The following is a 22,832-nucleotide window of genomic DNA, read 5'->3' as shown; positions in this document are numbered from 1 at the left end:
TGTATTAAAAAGTGTACGAACTCAAAAATGTTTCCTCAAAAAAGTCGCTTCCAAAAAGTTTCTTCAAAAATGTTTCCTCAAAAAAGTCGCTTCCAAAAAGTTTCCTCAAAAATGTTTCCTCAAAAAAGTCGCTTCCAAAAAGTTTCCTCAAAAATGTTTCCTCAAAAGTCGCTTCCAAAAAGTTTCCTCAAAAATGTTTCCTCAAAAAAGTCGCTTCCAAAAAGTTTCCTCAAAAATGTTTCCTCAAAAAAGTCGCTTCCAAAAAGTTGCCTCGAAAGATTTTTGTGACAAAAAAAAAGAATTGTGCGAATTTTCACCTGAAAATGCATCAAGAGCATACGGGAAGCCCTCCGGGGGCACTGCAATGCATTTTTTCCCCGTATTTCTCACTTTTTTGCCCAAAAAAAAGTTGCTTTGAGGTTATGTCTTCGCAAAAAAGTCGCTTCCAAAAAGTTGCTTCGCGAAGACGTCAACCAAAAGTCACGGCCTTCTGTTCTGAGCCATTCATGTGATTCTTTTCAAAGAAGAAGAAGATTTGTTTATGTTTTGCAAGAAAAATTTATTTTTCGTGGGAAAAAGTTGAGTTTTCTCGGTGAAAAATGGAAAATGCTGAAGAGGAAATGAGCGTAAAGTATACATTTATTGAGGACAGTGCCAATGTGATTGAAATTGGAGATGAGGATGCAGCAGGTGGGGAGGAAATGCCCCAAATGTTGGATTTCAATGAAAGCGCTATTTCCAAGCTTTTAGGTTAGTTTGGAAGCTCTGTGGGGGTCCTGATTTGGGGATTTCTCACAAAGTATTTATTGGGTATTTCTGTAGATGCTGTGGAGAAGCTAAATAGGATCTTGGAGACACAGCGCCGTGTTGCAGAAGAGCTCAATCTGACGCAGGAAGAGGAGAATGAGAATGTCCTGGAGGGAACTGTGACATTCCCCCTGAAGAGCCTGAAGGAGTTTCAGAGCCTCGAGAGGATGTCAACGAATGAGTCATACAGGAAGAATTTGGTGAGTAACAGCGCGGAATTCAAAATAAACGGCTGGTTTTCTAATCAAGTCAATACTCTTCCAGACTAAATCTCTGCGGTTGCTGCTTATCAAGGGAGCAATCCAGGATCCCATTAAGAATCTCCTGGATGACTCAATTGTGATGCACTTCTCATGGGATGAGCCCAATAAGCCCTGTATCATCTCCCTGCGTCACACCATTTGCTTTGGTCACGTTATTTACAGTAAGTTCAGCATTTTCCGGAAAGCTTTTTGCTGCTTTATGCTAATCCTCCGTGCTTGCAGATGCCCTTGGGATGGGATTCACAGACTACGCCAATTTTGTTCACACGTGCCTAACTCTGGCACAGGCTAGATCACAAAATAGTGACGTCTGCACGCTCAATACAATTCGTGCTGAATCGCAATTCCAGCACTTTGCCTACGTTGTGTCGGATATTTCGCAGCGAATCTCCGACATTGAGATTTTCCAGAAGAAAATTGAAGCCTACACGTGCCTCCGGAAGCACGAGGTGGATCCCAAAATCTACTTCCCCATCGCCAGCATTGATAGCTTGACGAAACTCGAGGAGATTCTTCAGTACAGAATAGTCCAGGAAGTTGTGGTGAGTGCCCTCATTGTTTTTGTGGTTATTTTGAGATCCAGACAGGAATTATTTCGGTGAACTCATGATCTGTGCAACGAAGCAGAAGGTTTTTGGCACAGACCTGCATTGCTGCATAAATTATTTGATTTATTATATTTGATCGTTCCTACAGTGCATGGAAAAAGAATTGAAACACAATTAGTTGGTGTTCCACTTCGTGGCCAAAACCAAGTATTGTAATCGTCCGAAAAAACGACCACCTCAGATCGGGCTCAAACTTGGTATGAGCACGTTATATATTTGATCCGGCCGGCCGGTCGCCCAAACTTTGCCTTATAGCTCGAGAATGGTAACAGATAGAAACTTCCGGTTTGAAGTTTTCTATAGAAATGTGGGTGTAAAATTTCATTTTTTCGCATTTTCAAAATCCAAGATGGCCGCCGTCCGCCATTTTGAACTGCCGTCAATCACTTCCCTTGTAGCTAGAGGTCTGAAATTTTAGTATGTTGTAGGGCTCAGTGAGACGTTTTCATCGATAATTCATACTTGAAAATCGGTCAAGCCGTTTAGCAAATATGGCGGCCTAAAGCAAAAAATGTTTTTTCGATATAACTCGAGAACGGATTGACCGATTTTGACCAACTCAAGTTCAAATGAAAGGTTTCAAGAAGCCCTACAACTGTCTAGAACATTCCAAGTTCCAAAAACATCCGCAAGAGGTGCTAAAGTCAAAAACAAATATTGCCTAACTTTAAGGGGGCAATATCTTCGAATCCCGATCATAGATTTCCTTTAAATTTTGATATGTTGTAGCTGGACTCAATATCTTTCACCAGCCCGAAAATGAAGAAAATCTATGTTGCCGTTTAGGAGATATAGCTATTTGAAAAATTCTTGAATTTGAAAAGTTCTAAGAACCATATCTCTTGAACGGCTTATCCGATTTTGCTCAAATTGGTATCAAATTGAAGGTCTTGCAATTCTCTACAACTTTCTAGAATATCCTAAACATCTAGAACCATTTCTTGAGTACAAAAAATTTAAAAAAAAACTGTTTTGGTAAAACAAAAAGCCGCCATTTTGTGTTCTGGAGATGATCTTGAAAATTATCAAAAGTTACCTCAGATTATAGCTTGTTTCAAGATCTTTTCAGAACTAGTCAGGAAATTTCTGTAAGTTTAATAGAACCAGAGATATGAGCATTTTCATCTTTCAAATTGATGAATTTCACAAAAAAATCAATTTTTCCTAGGGGAACGTGGCCCAATTCCGACCTTCAATAGTCCGCGCAGAATGAGAAAAAAAAATGGTATAAAATAAAGAGAAAAATAGTCTTAAAGGTATCATTTTAAAGCCCATTTAACCCTTTAAGGTTTTTTGGGTCATACGCTGACCCAAACGTGAAACATTTTATTTTTTCAATTATTTATGAATGTAATTGTTTTTCCATGTTAGAAATGCATCAAATTCACGCATAAGGGGCCAAAGAAGACGTTCTGAGTGAGAAAAGTTTTCTAAAAAAATTCATAGAATAAAAATCACGATAAAAGAGCGCATGTTTCAATGTTTTTATGTTTCACGTTGGACGTTAAAGGATTAATGCTCTTTTTACTCCAATAACTTACAACATGTAGAACAATGCTATGTGCCCCGGTAGAGAAACCCTTCTACCGTATTATATGTTGAGCTGTGGCACTATGTGTGTCAAGGGTTGGACTGCTCTGGGTGAAAGAGTGAGATGAGTCGTTAGCTCTATGCCGCTCATCAGGCACTCATAGGTATCAGTAGCCCTCGTCCGATTCAGTTCGGGACCCGTTAGCTCTCTAAATAAGGGTAATTATTAGCCCATGTAGGAATATCGTCCTACAAACATTAAAGGTTTTATCGGTTTTAAGTAAAAGCGGTTTGAAAAAAGGTCGAAGGAGGTCGGAATTGGGCCATGTTTCCCTAATAGTATTGCTCAAAAATCAATTTTGACGCACAAACAAACTATTTCACGTTGTGGGACACCAACTCTTATAACTGGACGCGTTATGATTGACTTTTAGTTGTTAATTAATTTGGTGAAGTTTTTTAAATTAAAATTCTGGTAAAAAATAATTTTTTTAGACAAGTTTTAAAGCGAAAAATATTCAAAAAGTCTTAACAAATCTCAACAAAAAATATTTTTAAAAAAAAATCACTTCAATTGACCCCTTCTGTACTCAAAGCCTCTAAAAATTCTCAAGTTTTCCCAACAAAGAAATAAAAGTTTTTCCTCTAACTTAATGCGCGCAGATATCATACTGCAAGGATCTGTATAAGAAAGATAAATCCCTGAAGAGTATTGTTCTGGATGATTTCTTGGCGAATTATTCGTTAAATGGGGAATGCAAGAAGAGCGATTTATTCCGTTTTACCTTCTTCAACCACACCCTGTGCGGTGAGTAAATCAATTTAATAATAAGAATAAAGCAACGACAAATTACCCTGCCCTTGCCCACTAACAGCTGCCCTCGAAATGAGGCGCGTGGACTACGAGGTGGAGGTTGCGCATCAAATTGACTGCGCGGCAGAAAGGACCTTCGGGAAGGGCAGTAGCACCGCCAGCCATGAGGCGTCAGACGAGGCCGCTGAAAGGGTCAACAAAATCCTCACGCATCGAAAGGTTGTGATGATCCGGAAGGAGGATTTAGCTGAGCAGGGAATTCCTCGGAAATTGAGGGAAATTCTGTGGAATGGCCAGGCTGAAGGGAAGGCCAAGGCGACGTTTTTTACAGATGCTGGGAATTTTGTTTCACTCACTAAGGTTGCAGCGGATGCAGAACGGGGAGCTTCCTCTGATGAGGATCTTGAGGAGAAAGTTGCCAAATATTTCCCTTTGCGTTCATTAAAAGATCTCCGATCAATCAATATTAAACTCCAGGATGATCACTTTAGATTCTCATTGGTGAGGATTACTTTCAAGGCTTTCCCCATCATCCCCTTAAAAGGACACTTTTCCCCTTTTTTCTTTTAGCAACAAATCCTCGATGAATTCTATCATAATCGCAAATTTTCCATAAAAGACATCCTCACGGAGGATTTTCTAGTCAATGTGGATGAGAGAGATTTATTCAGTGGGTGCCTAATGAAGGACTTTCTCCCCGTGATCCTTTCCCTGCCACCCAGATCATTCATTAGGATGGTAAAGATGGAATTTAGAGCTCTCAAAAGTGCCTTAGAGCTGAGAAGAGCCAACTACAGTGAACTCCTTCAGCTTCGCATTGAAATGGGGCGAACTGTTGAGCTTCCAAAGAGTCCAAATGGCTCCTTCAGGGCATTCTTCCCACTAACAACGATTCAGGCATTTGATGAGCTCGAAAGGAGTCTCGAGTACGAAGATTTCTTCAGGCAAATCTCCAATGCATGCCGAATTGTTCTAATGCGAGAGAAAAAATTCAAATTAACGCATTTTATTGGGGATGAGATTCTGGGTAAATTCAGTGCCCGTGGAAGCCCCACGACGCTCTCTTTGATGGACACAAGGCTCTTTGGGGAGATTCTCAGGGAATTCTCAAAGTTGGAAGAACCTGAATTCGCTGCAATCCTCCATAAGCATCACAACAATGCCGTGGCAAAGCGCAAAGGTGCCCAAATGCATCTTCCGGAGGGAGATTCCCATCCGGATGGGAAGAAACGAAGGAGACAATTTGTGGAGGTAGTTTTTCCGCTGGCAAATAAAACTCAACTCCTCCTGGTGGATGAAAATCTAAAGGATGAAGGATTTAGGAATGAAATTGTAAGATCTTTGAATTAAAATTCTGGGAAGATTTTTTTTTATTTTTTTATTGAGCATGTAATTAAAATGTATTTTAGGAAAGAATTCTTGGGGATTTGCTTCACAGACAAGGGGAAGTAGTGCAGGAAATTCCCCTGGAAAATATCCTTGAGGTGGACTTAATAGGTATAAGCTCATGGGATGACAATGAAGAAACTTCCCTGAAGGTTTACTGCCTCTTCAGAGATGTGATTTTCAGTAAGTTAATTTCTTGTTTTTCATCATTGTTTTAGCAGAATTGTCATTGAGAAAATAGTCCTGGATTGATAATTTATTTTGTGGGAATTTTGGAATGATTTGAGAGAAGTTTCTGAAATTTCTAGCTAGAAAATGGTTTTTCTTGAAGTCCCTAAAATATTTCTAGCCAGAAAATGCATTTTCTAGACATCCATGATTTTTCTGAATAAGAAAATTCTTTTTCGTGAAGTTCCTGGATTTTCTGGCCGGATAATACTTCATTTTCCTGAAGTTTCTGGTCCGAAATCTTCATTCCTAGATATCCTTGAATTTTCTAAGCGAAAAACTGCTCGCTTTTCTGACGTTCTTGAAAGTTCTGGCTAGAAAATTCTCTTTCTTGTTGTCCCTGACTTGTTTTGCCAAAACCGTTTTCACTTTCCTGAAGTTTCTCGTCAGAAATCTCCATTCCTAGACATCCCAGAATTTTCTGAACAAAATATTGCTTGCTTTCCCGAAGTTCCAGAAAGCTCTGACTAAATTCTTTTTTTTTAAAGTTCGTGAATTTCTGTGGGTCAAAAAATTTCTTATTTTACTTGAAGTCCTTAAAAAAATTCTAGCTAGAAAATGACTTTTCCAGACATCTAAACATCTTCAAGTTCCTGAAATTTCTAGTTATAAATCTCCATTCCTAGACATCCCTGAATTTTCTGAGCAAAAAGTTGCTCACTGTCTTGAAGTTCCTGAAAGCTCTGGCTAAAAAATTCTTTTTCTTGAAGTTCCTGAAGTTCCTGAATTTCTTGGCCAGAAACTTCCTAATTTTACTTGAAGTCCCTAAAAAATTTCTAGCTAGAAAATGCATTTTTTAGATATCCTTGATTTTTCTAGGCTCAAAATTATTCTCTTTCCCTAAACTCCTAAATTTCCGGACCAGACAATTCGCTTTCTTTGATGTCCCTAAAATTCCGGGCCTGTAAATTACATGATTTAGAACATTTCTAGAAAACTTAGGCAGATTTTTAGCTTCCTTCCTCGAATTCCTAATTTTCTCGGCTAATATAATGAATTTAATTTAAATCAGAACTAACGAGTGTTGCGTGGCCGTCATACGATGAAATGATGCGGAAGGCCTTCAAGAGACTCAGCAAGGCCCAAAAGAGTCCTGCACAGGAGAATTCTCGGTCGTATAAATCCCTGAATGACTTTGTTATCATTCCTCCGCCAAAGAAAATGGTAAAAAGTGATAATACCGTTAAAAGTTTGCCAGAAGAAGCTCCAGGGGTACATCCTAGAAATTCTCAGACCACACAAGCTCCTCAGGAGACTCAAAATGCCCAAAATAGTTCGGAAATGGTGAAGAGGGCAAAAGACAATAATGATGGAACAGCGGTAGTGTGTGAAAGTGAAGATGATGCAGCGAATAGAAATGGATTTGACCAGATACTGCCGATAAAGTCAAAAGAGGAGTTCCTCCTGATGGAATCCATGCTAACGGACAACAATTTTGCGACTTACTTTGTACGTTAAGTGTTCGGTTAATTTTTAAGGGGATTTTTGAAAAGAATTTTCCTTTCTTTAGAGCCTTCTGTGCAGCAATTGTGATGACAAGACAGCTCTCTTGAGGGATATAATAAATGAGGATGCTCTGAGGTACTTTACCTGGCACGGAACGGCTGATACGCTTCGTTTTCAGGGTACAATGCTGTGCAGTATTCTCTCAGCTAGGGCGTATGGGTCGAATATGAGTGTTCTCAAGGGAATTATTGATTCTGTGCAGGAGAAAGCGGCAGCTCAGGATGTTGCCGGTTTATTTCCAATTGCAAACAAGGATGATCTCAAAACGGTTGAGTCCTACGTTCCGCACATCAAAACCAAGATGGTACGACGTCCCTTCTTTTCTTCCCCTTCTAGACCAATTTTAACAGCTTTTCCTCGTAGGTTCAACACTTTACGGAGCTCCGACAAAAGTCAGGGAATGGTGTGTTCAGTCAAATGTTCTCTCCAAGTTGGATAAATAGTTTGAATCAGTCTGAGTTGGAGAACTTTGCAAAGACTCCCTTCTACAGGGATGTTATTCAGGTTGTCTTCAAGGATATTAAGAGATTTCACATTCTCGAAGCAATTCGGGATGAATTTGAGACACCCGAGGGCTTCTTTAAGCGAATCCTGCCTGTGAATGAGATAAACTTGGCACTGTTTGAGTTGAAGCTGCAACGGAAGCCTTTTGTTGATTGTCTGGTGAGTTTTCCAGACCAGATTTTCCTTAAAGAAAAAATCAGTTTTTTGAACTTTTTTGAATTCTTTTAATTTTTAGATTTCAATCTGCTCAAATTGGATGAAATCCCATTCAGATGGATACTTCCACAAGCTAATAGACAGCGATCTAATTCAGCAATATAGTTTCAATGGGGACGATGGGTTGAGGGCCATTGAAAAGTCCATTCTGTTCAACACTGTTCTCAGGGAGATCTACAAAAAGTCCGACATGGAGCTTCATACAAAAGTACAAATGGAATTGTACCTGGCACAAGCACTAGCTGACTATAAAAGTAAGTACCTTTGTTGCATTATTTTTTAAAGTCTTTTCTTTAATTTAAAATGATAAATTAGGGATTTTTTTTGCAAATTAAAAAAAATATATTTTAGGGCAAAAATAATTTTTCCTTCAAAGAAAAAAAAATCTTTAAGAAAACACATTTCTGTTAAAAAATGAAAAGATTTTCCTACTAAAGAAAACTAATTTTTTGAGGAAAAAATAATTTTCTTTCTGATAATTTCTGAAAGAAAAGATTTTTTTCGTGGAAATTGAAAAACTTTTCCCGCAAAAAAAGACTTTCGTAAAGAAAAAAAGTTTTTAATTTAATTTAAGTTTATTTCGAAGCAAAAATTTTGCACACTCAGATACAGATTTATTAAAAATTATCCCTAAAACCTTTATTTTTCAAAGTTATTTAAATTTACATAAACTCCTTTAGAATGATTTTTACTTATGATTTTAATTTAAGTAGAAAAATATATAAATTTTTCCTTAAAATTCCCGTTAAAATTGCACATCGTAAAAAGTGGGGAGAAAATTTAACAGGACGTCTCTTGAAGATTTTATTGCGGTGCAAGCTAATATATTATTTTTACTACAATTAATATAACAATTCGTCATTTTTTTCACTGAATGTTAACCCAAATGTGTCCATTGGATGAACACAAATTAAATAAAATAATTAAATAAATTTTATTAAATTTAATTCTTCTTTCTCGCTTAGAAAATTTAAATCAACTCGTGAATTTAAAAGGTTTTTGAAATTTTTTAGATTATTATTTTTTAATGTTTGATGGTTGAACGTTTTAAGGCTAAATTGAGGTTATGAATCGCTGTTAATGTTTTCTTAGGAAATTAATTGATTTTTAAAAAATATTAATTGAGAAATATGACTCCGAATTATTTCAGGAATTAAAAAAAATTGTATGATCACCCTGTCTTAACTTTTTGAATTAGTGAGGGCTCTTATGGTGCAATTAACATAAGGATCGTTTAAAAAGTATGAATAGAATAGAAAAAAAATCCTTTTCAAACTTGATTTTTTAATTCTTCTTAACAACGAACGTTTAAATTAAATTTAGTTTAAATAAAATCGTAAAGGCAACACAAACATCTTTTAAAGGTTCTTTCGTATTAAGTGGACATATTTGGGTTAACCGATTTCTGGAAGTTTTTTTTTTAATAATTTATCTTTTACAAAATTGATATTCTAAAAAAAAACAATCAATTTTTATTCGAAAAAAAAACAAAAATAAGTAAATAAAAGGAAAGGCTTTTATGTAAGAATAATTGAGTTCTAAATATTAATTATAAATACAATTTATTTAATAAAACTACGTACGATCGCGTGCTTAAATAAAATATGTATTTCACAATGTGCAATACAAATAACATTAATTCCTTCCGAGATCTCGGGAATAAAATATTAATAAAAAAAGAAGGATTTTATTGAAGTTTAAATTCAAAGGGATTTTATTCTTAAATTGTGATTGAATTTTAAAGAACTTTTGACTTAAAAATTGAAAGAAAATTTGTTTAAAAAAAAATGAGAATGATTTTACTCACAATTTATTATCGCGAATTGGTTAAATTCTTCAAGAATTTCTTCAATTTTTGATGATTTCTTTGATTTCTTTATCCCTAGAATTTTTAAGAACTTTTTCTTCAACTCTTCTTTTTTTACAACTGTTGAATTAATTAACCCTTCCGCGTCCACGTGAAAAATTGAAACATAAGGGGTGTGTATCTGTTGAATATTTTGATTATTTTAGCGAATCATCCGAATCTCGACGAATAATTTGAATACTGGCGAATCGTAGAGAATCATCTGAATTTTGACGAATAGTCTGAATCTTTTATGACAGGAAAAAAGACCGAATCTTAATGATTAGCTCTGATTTTCTAGAAAAACAATCCGAATCTTGACGAATTTTTCTGAATCATCCGAATTTTGACAAATAATTCGAAGATTTTCATTCAGATACATACCCCTTGTTAAATCATGAGCTCTTTGTTATCACGATATTTATTATATGATTAATCAGAGGATATTTCGCAGGCAAAACGTCTCCTTTGGCCTCTTCTGCGTGAATTAAATTCCACTTTAACACGGAAAAAAACAATAAAATTGATAGAAATTTGGGAAAATAAAATGTTTAGGTCTATGAATTTCTCAATGTACGCGAAAGGGTTAATGATCCACGCAACCTTTTGAATTTAAACTTCTTAATTCCTTTGTTAATATCCCTGTGGGCAATGCTGATATCTCAGATCTTTATCTAGAGAGAGGGAGAGAGAAAGAAGGAAAATAAGTTCTCCCAAAAATTCCCCAACTCTGCTGAAATTGCCTTAAATTCTGTCCAAATTCCCATCAAAATGATTTTTTTCTCTCTCTCCGTGTTTGTGTCCTTTTTAGGCGATAAATTGCAGAGCTGAGGGGAGGTTTGGGGCGGCGGCGGTGGTGGTGGAGGTGGAGATGTGGAGACAAGTTGTAATAATGTAAAGGATGGACGGCTTAATCAACCTTCTGCCAGATGACGCATCGATTATTGGATGGCATGGCGTATTGGCGCACGAGGGCGATGCGAAAGTTGTTGGCGAGCTTCTGCAGGGCCACGAGGTCCTTGATACCCCACCTTGGGTCCTGTGACCTTAGCATTCGGTCGAAGTTGACATTGCTCTCGGGCTCGATGACGCCGTTCTCCCCGTATGGGCCGTACGTAACGAGAAGGCCACCTGCGCGGAGGAGGCGCGATGAGTTCCTGAAGAGTCCTTCGGTGGCTTCGATTGGTGTGATGTGTATCATGTTGATGTTGATGATGTAGTCGATGCTCTTGCTCCGGAGGGTGCCACTGAATAAATCATGCGACCACGATTCGCACGGTCGTGTGATGTCCACGGGCACGGGTGGATGGATATTCCGCATGCCGCTGTGCTGTGCAAATGCCCCAATTGATTGCAGCAAATTCTCCGAGATCTCCGTGGGTTGGAATTCAATGTGGGGGAATTCACGGGCAAAGTGCACAACATGCTGCCCCGTGCCCGAAGCAATCTCCAGCACGCGCACACATGAACCCGCGGCGATGAATTCACGCTTGAGGACGTCGAGGATGGGACCGCGATTCCTCTCCGCTGAGGGATTTCGCAACATCTTCCCCGGAACTTCCGTGTACAGGACCCACACGCGACCGTCTGTGGCGTCTCCTGAGTAACGAATGAGCGAGCGTCTCTCTCCTGATGAGGCGCGTCAAAATAATACCTGTGGGAGACCTTGGTGATAATGCTGTGTGTGTGAGGTAAGTGTCAGAATCATGTGGAGGCACATCGTGCCAGTGCGCTTGTGCTAGCATTCATTGCCAGCAAATTCCGCGCTATAACTTCCCATAAAATTCCCCTCCGTAATGTTTGAAAATTCAAACTGACTTCTTTCGGTTTTTTTTAGTGTTGAAACTCATAAGAATCAATTGAATTAATTTATTTTATTAACTTCCTTAAAATTAAAGGAAATTTTCTTTGGATAAATTGAAGGAAATTCCTGATATTCTAAGCACAAGGTGTCCCAAGCAAGAGGCTCCTTAAATTTGGAATTTATTTCTTGATTTTATAATTTATTTTCTGGGAGTTTATTGAGTTTATTTCCTTAATTATTTATTTTATAAATCTTGAAAAAGGAATAAGAATTGGGCAAATACAGAAATTTATTTAAAATTTTTTGCTTATTATAAGTTTTCTAACCAAAAACTTGATAATTTCTATTATCAATAATATTCATTTCCAAATATTTTGACCGGGAGTGTTCTTTTAGAGTCTTGATTAATCCTAAATTCTCTTTTAATTATTGGAAAAGGATATCTTTCAAGAAGAATGAGATTTTTCTGTTCTTTCATAACCATTTTCATTTGTTTTTGGTTGATTTTTGATTCGGGAGCTTTAATGTTAAATTCCGGACATTTAATTATAGGAAATTGTAAATAATTCTGATTGTTTTGAGACTAAAATCTTACTTTATTTCATCTTAAGTCTGAGGTGAATTTGAACATGTCTGAGGTTAAAAGAAATTCTTAAAAGGGGATCTGTTAGAGCACAAAAAAATATTTTTTCCGGAAGATTAATATCTCGTGAACGACTAGACTAGAAAAATATCAAAAATCAACAGTCCTACGTCATGAGTTAATGAGGGTTAAATAATCCCTTTTTATGAAAATGCAGTAAAATAAGTTTTTTTTTAATTCTACATAAAAATGAATCTTAAAAAAAGTTAAGTGGTTGGATTCTGTAAAAAATCTTTTATTTTATTTTCTAAGATTTTGACTGTTGATGTTTTGAAATAGATTTTTTGTCCTTATTAAAAGAAAAAAAAAAGTATTTGTTGTTCATAAAATCAGTTAGAAATATTTTTAAAGAGCCCTGGAAAAGTAATTTTTCTTTAAAAAAAGAAAAACAAACAAAGAAATATAGGAAGTGTTAAAATTTTAAAAGATATTTCATTGATTTACCAAAACTCTTCAAACTAACGAATTTTGAGAAAAGATTTTTAACGGAATCTTGACCCCAAAAAAATCACAAAAGACTTCGAAAAGGAGAAGAAAATTGAGAAGAAATTAAAGAAATTTTTGAAGAGAAAAAGATTTTCAATTGATTTTTGCAAATAAATAATTTATTGTCATTTCTTATCATCTTGCGCTATTTTTTTTATATATATAATGTAATTCATATTCCATTATTTGCAATTACAATATTTTCTTCATCATCCAATTTTTTAATAGGTTGTATTCCTTAAAGACTAAAAAAACTAACAACAAATTCGAGTGTTTTTTTTAAAATTAAAATTAATAAAAAAATCGTGGTTTTACACATCGTATCAATTCACAGAGAAATAAAAAATATTATTTCTTTTTTTTTTTAATTGGTGTTAAACTATTAAATGCATTTCAATCAGATTTACTCGGTTATACAGCATTAAATTCTTGATAATAAAATGTATACAATGTATATGTAGGTATAATATCTAGATATATACAGCATTTGGGAGAAAAAAATAAATCATATTCTTTCAGTTTTTTTTAATTACTTTTATATGCAATCAACTTTGGCTTAATACGTCGAAGAATTTATAATATTTTTTAGAAGAATTAATTAAGAAGAAAGATTTTTTTTTCGAAGACTACATGATAATGTTTTCTCTTTTTTTTAGTGTTTAAATCCTTAAATGAGAAGGAAAGAAAATGTGTGCACGATCCTTGGACACATTATTGCACGTTTCTTTTTGATTCGAAAAAAATAATTTTTTTCTCAAAAATAGAACAAAATTACGTTCATCTTTTACATTGTTTTTAGTTAATCTAATTATACTTTTTTTCTTTCTTATTAAACCGTATACGGAAGTTTATTAATTTTTTGCAGCCCTCTGAATTCATTCACAGATTTAGCCATAATCCATTTTCTCACATTTTTTCACCAAATTTTTCATTTTCTTTTTTTTTTTTTGAAAGATTTTCTTTAGAAAGGTTTCATTTTATGGAAGTTTTATTAAAAATATTTACAAAATAAAATTTAGTTGAAAGTTTTTCCTCCGCATGGAGTTCTGAAGATACATTTATAAGTAGTGCACAGGGTGTCTAAAAATAAGAGCAAAATTTGTAATTTTTTGTAGCTTTAATTTTTAATTTTAATAAAATAAAATGAAAGTTATTTTTAATCTGAATAATAATTTAAAATTGATTCAGAAAATAATTTTCTTTCGGGTTTTTGTCGTTTTTCCTTTACATTTCGACAGGAAAATATGATTTTTAATAAAGGGAGGATTTCCTTTTTCACTACACATCAAAGCTTTCCGACTGTGGTTAACCGATTTTCAAAAACCCACCAAAAATTGGCAATTTTTTTTTAAATCGGTCAAATCGTTATTTATAGGCTTTCAACACACTAAAAATAATTTTAGTTAATTTGGTACTAAATTCACCATAAATGTACTTTTACGGGAAAATTTCTCTTTTAAATTTTTAAACGTAAAACCAGAGAATTTCCTAAAAGTATAGTTAAATTAAAGAAATCTCCTAGTTTTCTTTTACTAAAAGTTATAGTTGAATTTTTTTTTTTACTAATACAACCTAATTTTCTTAATTTTTTTATCATTACGTAAAAATTTAGTAAAATAAAACAAAATTTTAGTTTAATTTTTGAACATAAATTACCTGTAAACTTAAAAATATATTTAAAAATAACAAAATTTAATAGAAATGTACGATGAACTCATATAGTTTACTAAAATTTCGTTAAAAAAAAAACTAAGAAATTTAGGTTTTCTCGCAAACTTTTGTAAAATTAATGTAACTAAAATTTTAGTACAAATAAAAAGAAAAGTAAGACATTCACCGTAAAATGCCTATTTCGTAAAATTTACGGTGAAAATTTTTAGTGTGTAGGATTATTATTTCTTAAACTTGGATTCAAATTATAGCTAATTATGTCCTCTGACTCTGAAAAAAAAGATTTAGACAAAATAATACAATAGTTTTATTTGTGCTTGACCGGAAACTTTTGACGAGTAGTGTACGTAAAGTAAATCACTAAATAACTCAAAAAAATAGTCATTGAAAGCTTTTTATTTTTTTTTAATAAACGTGTATTTGAATCCTGTCTTGGAGGCAAAGAATTAATTAAGCAATTTCAATGAGACACCCTGTGGTTTATTTTTGGATCATTTTAAAGAAGAGAATAAATTCTCTTTTTTGAGGGACAATTAAGCTGAATATTTCTTCTATTTATGGCTATTTTTTCTGTTCCTTTAAACTTGCAATGTCTAACATGAAGCTTTTTCTTTTCTATAAATCTGTTTTTCTTAAGGGTTTCAATGCTTTTTTTTTATACCTGCGCGGAATTATGGCAATAAGCGGATTTTTATGTAGTTAGATTCTTCTGCATTTCACTAAATTCACATTTTTCTTTTGCATTAAACTATCGTTTACAAGATTGAATATTTTTTTTTAGTATTTGATGTGATATATTATTTTAATTTTATTTGTTTTTCCATTCTATTTGCTATTTTAAAGGAGTTCGAGAGAGTGAGAGAGAGTCGGAGGGGGTGGAGTATGCACGAAAACAGTCATCTAGACAATTAGGCTCATCAGAAGGGAGGAGGAGAAGGGTGAGTTTCTAGTTCTCTTTTTGTTTTTATAAATCGTATACAACTGGCCACTGTCTGAGCGCGTACGAGAAGAGCTCACAAATTTGGAATTTCTTTTTGTGTGTTGTTGCCTCTGTTTAGAGGACTGATGTTGTGACAACAGCTGGAGCAGGAGATGTTGGGGATCTCTTGGGGCTGGCGCTATTATTTGCCGTCACATCGGCTATTCTGTCGGGGAGCATGGCGTCCACGGGGACACCCTTGCAGTAGAACTTCTTGTGGGCAATGAAGGTGTTAAGGTAGTTGAAGCGAATGTCGCACGTTTTGCAGTACTTTGGCCCACCTGTGAGCATTGAATCGTCCGGCGAAGGAGTTTTTCGCGATGGTGGAGGTCCCAGTGGGGTCTCAGAGCGCTCTGTTGCCTCCACTTTCACCACAACGTCACTGTCGTCAATCACAAGCTCCGGTTCAGTGTCAGCCTTGCTGAAATCCTGCTCAGGTTCAATTTTTACCGACACAGAAACATGGCTGGAAGGTAGAAAAAATATTTTCTTTTTTTTGTCTCCACATCTTTTTTTTTTTCAATATAATTTTTTTAATTTTTGTAAAGTATTAATGAATTACAAAAAGAAATAATAATTTTTCCAAAATTTTTTAATGAATTTTCTCGTGTGATTTACATATTTGTAAGATTTCTTGTAAAATATTTTCATTGAATAAGTTTCTTTGAGCTTTTTAGGGCTTTGGGAGTGAATCAAGGGAGGGGGATTTATCTGTGAATAAAAGGCGATTATTCGGAACATTGGAAGAATTATTCAGAATATTTAATTATTAAAATAAATATTCATATTAATTCGATAATATTCGTGGAAAATAGTGATATTATTCAGAAATTCGGGGAAATTCTAATGAAAAAATCGAAAAGAACTGATAAACTTTGTTAAAATAATAAGAATAGTGTGGAAATTAAAAGAAAAAAAGACTAAATAAACGCAGAATAAAGAAACTTGAAGTTTGTACACTTTTCGAAGAATCTTTTCTTCCCGGAACGGTTTGATGTGTTCCCGGAAAATGGCATAAGTAGCTGAAAGTTCTGCAGGCATTCTTCCCATTTAGGGGTCAAAATCGGTCCATTTAGGAAGTCCCCTTTGCGATTGCGTGAAGCATTTTTGTAAATTCAGATTTTGATCTGAAGATGACATCAAGGATCAGCCGGGTGTTGAAAAGGAGGTTCCTAAGATTCCTTAGAAACTGCCTGAAGCAATGGGAAGGATGCCTGCACAACTTTCAGCCACTTTTGACACTTTCCGGGAACACATCAAACTCTTCCGGGAAGAAAATTTTATTTAAAAAGTGTACAAACTTCAAGTTGCTGCAGAATAATTAAGAAAATCTTAGAGAATTGATTATTTATCTAAATGGAAATTATTATTTTTTTAAAGAATTTTTATCTCGGAAATAATTCGTCAAAAAAATCAAAATATTCCCAGATAAACTCCCCCTTGAAATTTAAAATAAATAAATAAGAAAAATAGAAAAAAATTTGTAAAAAAATGCATTTAAAGGCCAAATAAAAATGCCATAAATTAAATCAATTCGAAGGCTTTTTTTTTTAAACCTTTTTACCCCTTTAAGGATCGTTGGAAAAAGGGCGAAAAATCGAAAAGGAGTTCATGCAGTTGATATGGATCAAGATCCACTCACCAGTTTTGAAGCATATGCTTGATGCATTGAACGGGACAAATTGGCAAATGGCCGCCAATTTATTTTTTTTTATTTTTTTACGAAATTTTATTGGCTCTTTTCTCTGTGATCGGATCGGGCTTTTTAATTACCTACATGACTGGGTGGGTCAAAATTGTTTTCTCCGTTTTCTCGAATTAGGTACTTAGCCCATATTAACTGCATGATGAAAGGTTTCCCCAAGTTAACTGCATGAACTCCTTTCAAAGTCGGAAGATGTCTCTTTTTGACCTCAAAGTGACCCTCAATTATTATTTTTATTTTTACTACATTTTGCCCCCCCCCCTGGAATTTTGTAAAAGTCCTTAAAAGTGTTAAAAACTCACCTCGATGGCCGCGAAGGGTGAGCAGGTTGCACGGAGATCTTGATGGATGCCCCAGAGAGATCTCCGCCGCTGCTGCTGGTGCCATTGTGAATGAGACTCTCACCACCCTCACCGATACTTGGGGAGCACGATTGGTTATTTGGTTGTGAATGTACCAACTTTATATGCCTCACCTGCAAGAAAAATCACCGGAAAATTAATTTTCTCTTCTAGAAGCTTTTCGAAAGCTTTTAAGGAGCTTTTTTCATGTGAGAATTGAACCCTCAACTCACCACGTTGCCTTTGTAGCTGGATGAGTAGTTGCAGAGATCGCATGAGTGCATCTGCGGCTGCAATGCTTCGGGATTAATTTGTGCCGCCGGCGGAATTTCCACACCATCCTCCTCGAGGATGCACGTTATGTAGTTTTCCTCATTAAAGTCCGTTGTTTTCTTCTCAAAATGCATCCGGATGTGGGTACGCATCCCACGCAGGGTGTTCCCTTTGTAGCGACAAATGGAGCACCGGAAGGCCTTAACACCCCCATGGGTTTCCATGTGGCGTCGTGATTCAGCCGCATTGGTACTCACGACGTCACAAATGGGGCATTTGTAGCCCCCACCGGTGCCCAGGGAGCCACCAGCATGCGTCGGAGGGCACGGAATGTTGGGATCATGACTGATCTTGCACTTCCCACAGCGATCTTTCTGGATCAGCGATTGCTGTGTGAAGGTTAAAAAAAAAGAAAAACTGATTATTTAATCTGTGATAAATCGCAAAAGAAAATATATAATTCGTCGCCCTGATTGTCTAGATTTGCAATCATGCGGCCTGATAACACGAAAAAGCTCGTATGACGATCATAAAAAAATAAAGTTTATCAGAAAATTGCATATATTTGGCTTTTCACGAGATAGTAAGGGCTTAGTCACATTGCTGAATGACTCGTTTTTTGTTTGAGTGATAAGGCCAATGGGCTGCAGAGTGTGATAAGTAAATATTTGACTGGAGTACGTTAATGTTATATTGAATAAATAAATTGAGAATATAAATAACAATTACAAAGTACTTGACTTCCTGAGCTAAATTACAGAATTATTTGATATTTTTTTCTTGTCTAAAACTCACCTGAACCGCAAGTTCCACCCTCTTGGGGCAATAGTACATTTGGTGGGCACTCAAATTGTCCAGGGAGGTGAATTTAATTCCGCATGCAGCACAGATTAGTTGCTGATAGGCTAACCCACCACCTGCCACGGGAATTGCTTGCTGTCCTGCAGCTGCAAGGGGACTCGTGGCTGTTGGGCTAACGGGTGGGCTCACTTTAGCCCCCTCGGGATCATCGAGATTCCGTGCTGAGCAGTAGTGCTTCTTGTGTGCCAAGTAATTCTCATACTTGCAGAAGACAATGTTGCACTCCTTGCACTTTGACACACCCTGTTTGACGAATATTTGTGGCGGAAGAGGGGTAGCTGTTGCAGGTGGGGCACCAGGACTAGGCCCCGGGACAAGGGGCGGCAGGACAGCCTCACTATTCAGTCGAACAAGCACCTGGGGCGTGAGTTCAGCCGGCAAAAGGGGGCGCATAAGGATGGAATTGGGTGAAACTGAGATACTACCACCGCGGGGGCTGTTGGAGCGTCGTTTTGGCGATGGAGTCAATGGGGGGCTACCCGGAAGAGATGGGGCACAGACTATTTGTTCAGGGGTGAGAGAATCACTGCCCACGGAGACATTTTCCTTCCCTTCAGCACTCACATCAACATCAGGGCGACTATTGGCATCCGCCGAAGTTACAGAGGAGAAGGACTGCGATCGTTCTCGTGCAGTTGTCATCCGTCGAACTGAGAGATCAAGAGGAATTGTTGGATCACGTGGCTGTTGATGATCCTTCTTATTCACCACACGCAACACATCCGGAATGGCCACAACACCATTATCCTTCTCCGCAGCTGGTGTTGGACCACGAGACGGGGGCTGATTGGGAATGTGCGGCTGAACTGATAGTGCCTGAGCAATGGGTGTAAGGGAGCCGTTCTGCAGCAGGAAGCACGTCGCCTCGGGATTCGTGACATTCTGTGCGAGAGACGTGAGTGGTCCCGGAAGGAGACTGGCACCACGTATCACGGAACATGGGACAATCACAATGGGATTAGTTGGAAGGGCTAGGTAGGCTTGTGGTTGTGCCGATGGGGGACTCTTGGCAATCTCCGGGGGACTCTGAGAGCCACCCTTGACGAGGGAAGGGGGTTTTGATGAAACATGATTGAGAATTTGTCTGAAAGAAAAAAGGTAAAGAAATAATTAATTTTTGTTCCTGACGGTAGTGGACTGTAGTTCCAAAATCATCGCTCGGGTTATTTTTTGCTATTTCATTTTAAATTCAAATTAATAACGTTCATTTCTAATAATTTTAGTGTGATGAGAATGCTCTGGCTAGGATTCTCTGTTGAAGATTGACGTGAAAAGGACGCTTAGTTCTTCCGGGAACTTAAAGCTAAGAATCTGGAGAACAGTCTTCAAAGGATATTAAGGCTGTACCCATACCTTTTTTTTTAGGACGACGGTTTTCATTGTTTTATTTTACAAAAAACTTTGGTTAGGCCTTTACAATTTCTGCCAGAGGTTTCAACACTTCTTTGCTTTCTGGCCAAAATTGTACAAAATTCCTTAAAACAGACCCGGAAATTCTTAACTAACGTTCCCAAAAGGACATCCCAGGATCACAACAGAACAGAGAATAATTTGAAGGAATCCTCCTTACCCATCTCTATGTCTAGAACTGCAGTAGTGTTGCTTGTGTGCTCTGTAGGTTTTTGTGCTTGAGAAGCGGATATCGCAGTCGGAGCAGTAGCGATCGACCTGAGACGTCTGACTAGGTGGCTCATCGCCATTTGATGTGGTAGAACTAGGTGCTGGGGATGTTTGGTGCATCCGCATGTGCCTATTGAGGGAGACCTTCTTGTCCGCTGAGTACGAACACTGACTACACGCATACTGCTTCCCCGTTCGCAGAGCCTTCGCTGGAGGTTCTTGATTCCCTGGGGAATCTCCCGAAGCTGTTCCCTTGGCAGGGCCCCCACCATCTTCGGGCTCCTTCCTGTGGGAACAGTAGTACGTCTGATGGGCCTCCAGTGTTGACAGGGATGAGAAGCGTATGCCACAGGGACCGCAGGTGAAGACCTGAATTCTTGGCACAGCAGCCGGAAGGGCATCAACGGGAGATGTTCTCGTGCCATGAATAACCTTCTCCATTCGAATATCTTTGAGGGATTTTGTGAGTTTCTTCTCCGTCTCCTCCACTGTATCCACAGTCTTCTCATCTTCGCTACTCAGTCTAATGGCATCCTTGAGATCCTTTGCTTCGGGTTGCAGGGCTGGATCTGAGGCTAATTTTGTATTTAGGCGTAGCGTAGGTTTCGGCGGTTCACTGTTCACCTCAGTCACACTATCTGGCGGTGAGGGACGTTCGGGGTGATCCCGCTGAGCATCATGCGGCGATGGAGCTGGTGAACTACATGTTGGAGATCTAGGTGAGTGTAGTGACTCTGACTGACTGAGAGGTGATTCAGACTGGCCCACTTCGGTGGAGGGTGATATCTGGCCATCATTCTGCAACCCTCCACCGCCTCCTTCCTCTCCCTGGTAATCTTCGTCTTCCCCTGCAAAAGAAAAGATTTACAATTATATATTTTTATGTCTATTCAAGCTGATCTTCTGTAACAAAAAAAAGATGGAGTTCTAACGAACAAAAATTCAACTCTGTGTGTTCTCTCTCTCTTATCAATGCTAAATGAGGAGAAAAGTCATGTGCAGTGAGAAGAACAATTCATCCATAAGCAATAAGTAAGCAACAAAGTACCATCCGGAGTGTGAAGAATCTCTCACAAGCTCCAAGAACAACCAGAGATCGTGAAACAGCGCGCGCCCATTGCCTGAGGTGGCTCTCTGTTAAAACCACCTCCATTTTGTATCTTTTTCAAGTAATCTCCCTCAAGTTTTGAATCCTGGCGCATTGAATAAATAACAAAAAAGTACTTATTAAAATAATCAAATATTTCCCATCAAAGGCCCGGGTTTTCCATGCCCTGGTGAGTCTCTCAATTTGACGCGAAGGTGAGAGCAAATCTCCATCTGCAATCCTTTTGCCAGTTTACTCGTATTGCTTCCTCGTGCAGATCACACAGACGGAGGGAATAGAAAAACACCCACATTGAGTCCAAAATAGAGCGCAAAGGAAAAGTAATTGGTAAACCCTTCTTATGTTGCTTTGCTGAAGATTTTTATATAGAATTCTCAAGCAGGGAAAGAAGAAAAATTAATAAACTAATATTTTTTGAAAAACTAATTCAAATAACTAATTTTCTTAAAGAAAAAAATCAATTGTAGATAAAGTTTGTTCTTCCCTTATACAATTGTAAGAAAGTTCGTAGCTCAATCAATTAGCACTGTATGAATGGTGAAAGAAGCATCGGTTCGAATCCAACATCAATCACTGCTTCAAAGTTTTTTTTTCCCTTCGAAATCTGATCATAAAATCAAAAAAACGAAGAAGTTTCAATGTCTGTGACAAAATGTAAAATAAATCTCAAATCATTTTATAAAAATCTCTCTTATGTGAAAATTTGCATGCTCAGTTGCATGAGGAAGAATTAAAAAGAAATCTAATGCAGCTGTCCCGCAGGGATTGGGTGTTCTTGTGTCCCATTGGAATGCCAAATGATTGTCGTGTGCACACAAAAGGTATTTCTTCCGCGCGCGGTGGCAACCACTTGTTGCTGCCAAACACGGCCAATTCTTGTAAATTTGCCATGTTAAGGCATGGAAGTTGGGAAAATTTAATTAAAACGTCGCTTTTAAGCGCTAATAATGACATTCACGTTCCCCAATCACTTGCCAGGAATCAACACAAAACCCAATCAATTCGCCCCATGCTCTGTGCTGCCTGCACACAGCCCAAATTGTGTGTGGGATGATCTCTCCGCCGCACATTTAGTCTTGCACCACATTCATGCTTCGCGATTTCTCTCACATTCTTCTTTGTGGGCTTTTTGGGATGGCTGCTAAGCGATGGATGAGGAGATTGATGCAGAATCAGTGTTTGTAGCCAAGAATTTATGGATTAGTTGTTTAACCCAGCTCTTCGCCAAGCTCGTGGAAAGGATTTCTTCGCAAAAGGCTTCATTTGATGGTGAATTTGTGATAAAAACGGAAATGAAATCATTCGAATTAATCGGAGCTTTTTCTTTGCACGAAACCTCATTGGGAGGAAAAATGTTTTTTTTCTCCTTTTTTCAACTAAAAAAATATTAAAAGATTTTATAGCAATTTCTTTTAATGAGAAAGATATTTTTTTTAATTATTTGAGAATCGAAAAAATGCTGTAAGTTCCAAAGGGGTTAATAACTTACAATTCAAGGAGTGTTGCAAGAACCCAGCTGTTGAATTAGAAACTTTTGACACTTTATGTGCAATTTTAACGCTAATTTTAATTTTTATTATCATTTTCAGGTTGTTTTTAAATAATGAAAAAATGTTATAAAAAATTCAAACGT

At 37.0% G+C, this 22,832-nt stretch overlaps 3 protein-coding genes across 6 annotated transcripts in view; 1 reads left to right on the top strand and 2 right to left on the bottom strand.

Moving 5' to 3' along the window:
• The first annotated feature begins 520 nt into the window (after positions 1–520).
• On the top strand, positions 521–16,822 carry LOC129790476 (uncharacterized). Of its 3 annotated transcripts, XM_055827972.1 has the most exons (15): positions 548–750; positions 823–1,007; positions 1,072–1,231; positions 1,293–1,612; positions 3,872–4,016; positions 4,084–4,523; positions 4,593–5,354; positions 5,432–5,591; positions 6,649–7,085; positions 7,147–7,446; positions 7,506–7,805; positions 7,882–8,116; positions 10,520–11,399; positions 15,156–15,250; positions 15,371–16,822. In XM_055827972.1, exons 1-13 carry the CDS (start codon positions 600–602, stop codon positions 10,537–10,539), a joined length of 3,615 nt encoding a protein of 1,204 aa, XP_055683947.1. In that variant the 5' UTR covers positions 548–599; the 3' UTR covers positions 10,540–11,399; positions 15,156–15,250; positions 15,371–16,822. The 3 variants fall into 3 exon arrangements, with proteins under 3 accessions (XP_055683945.1, XP_055683947.1, XP_055683946.1); XM_055827971.1 differs by having other exon boundaries at positions 15,156–16,822; XM_055827970.1 differs by lacking the exons at positions 10,520–11,399; positions 15,156–15,250; positions 15,371–16,822 and having other exon boundaries at positions 521–750; positions 7,882–8,782.
• LOC129790478 (methyltransferase-like 26) lies at positions 8,419–11,254 on the bottom strand. Its single transcript, XM_055827976.1, has one exon. The coding sequence runs from the start codon at positions 11,252–11,254 to the stop codon at positions 10,619–10,621; it is 636 nt and encodes a 211-aa protein (XP_055683951.1). The 3' UTR covers positions 8,419–10,618.
• LOC129790477 (zinc finger protein ush) overlaps positions 12,739–22,832 on the bottom strand; it is a 96,590-nt gene continuing 86,496 nt past the window's right edge. For both annotated transcript variants that reach the window (XM_055827975.1, XM_055827974.1), the window contains exons 2-6: positions 20,042–20,939; positions 18,406–19,555; positions 17,571–17,999; positions 17,299–17,471; positions 12,739–15,757 (exon numbers count right to left, since the gene is read on the bottom strand). In XM_055827975.1, the coding sequence (XP_055683950.1) occupies positions 15,367–15,757; positions 17,299–17,471; positions 17,571–17,999; positions 18,406–19,555; positions 20,042–20,939 (3,041 nt within the window). In that variant the 3' untranslated portion in view covers positions 12,739–15,366. The remainder of the gene's footprint in view (positions 15,758–17,298; positions 17,472–17,570; positions 18,000–18,405; positions 19,556–20,041; positions 20,940–22,832) is intronic.

The sequence above is a fragment of the Lutzomyia longipalpis genome, chromosome 2 (genome assembly GCF_024334085.1).
Source record: "Lutzomyia longipalpis isolate SR_M1_2022 chromosome 2, ASM2433408v1".
Classification (NCBI taxonomy): Eukaryota; Metazoa; Arthropoda; class Insecta; order Diptera; family Psychodidae; genus Lutzomyia; species Lutzomyia longipalpis.
Note: the sequence above shows the minus strand (reverse complement) of the source record. Positions and strands in the feature narration are given on the sequence as shown.

Coding starts and splice junctions, on each gene's coding strand:
- LOC129790476 (XM_055827970.1), top strand. CDS start 600: ATGGAAAATGCTGAAGAGGAAATGAGCGTAAAGTATACATTTATTGAG. Junction 1,613..3,871: donor GAATAGTCCAGGAAGTTGTG/GTGAGTGCCCTC, acceptor TAATGCGCGCAG/ATATCATACTGCAAGGATCT. Junction 5,592..6,648: donor CTTCAGAGATGTGATTTTCA/GTAAGTTAATTT, acceptor AATTTAAATCAG/AACTAACGAGTGTTGCGTGG.
- LOC129790478 (XM_055827976.1), bottom strand. CDS start 11,254: ATGTTGCGAAATCCCTCAGCGGAGAGGAATCGCGGTCCCATCCTCGAC.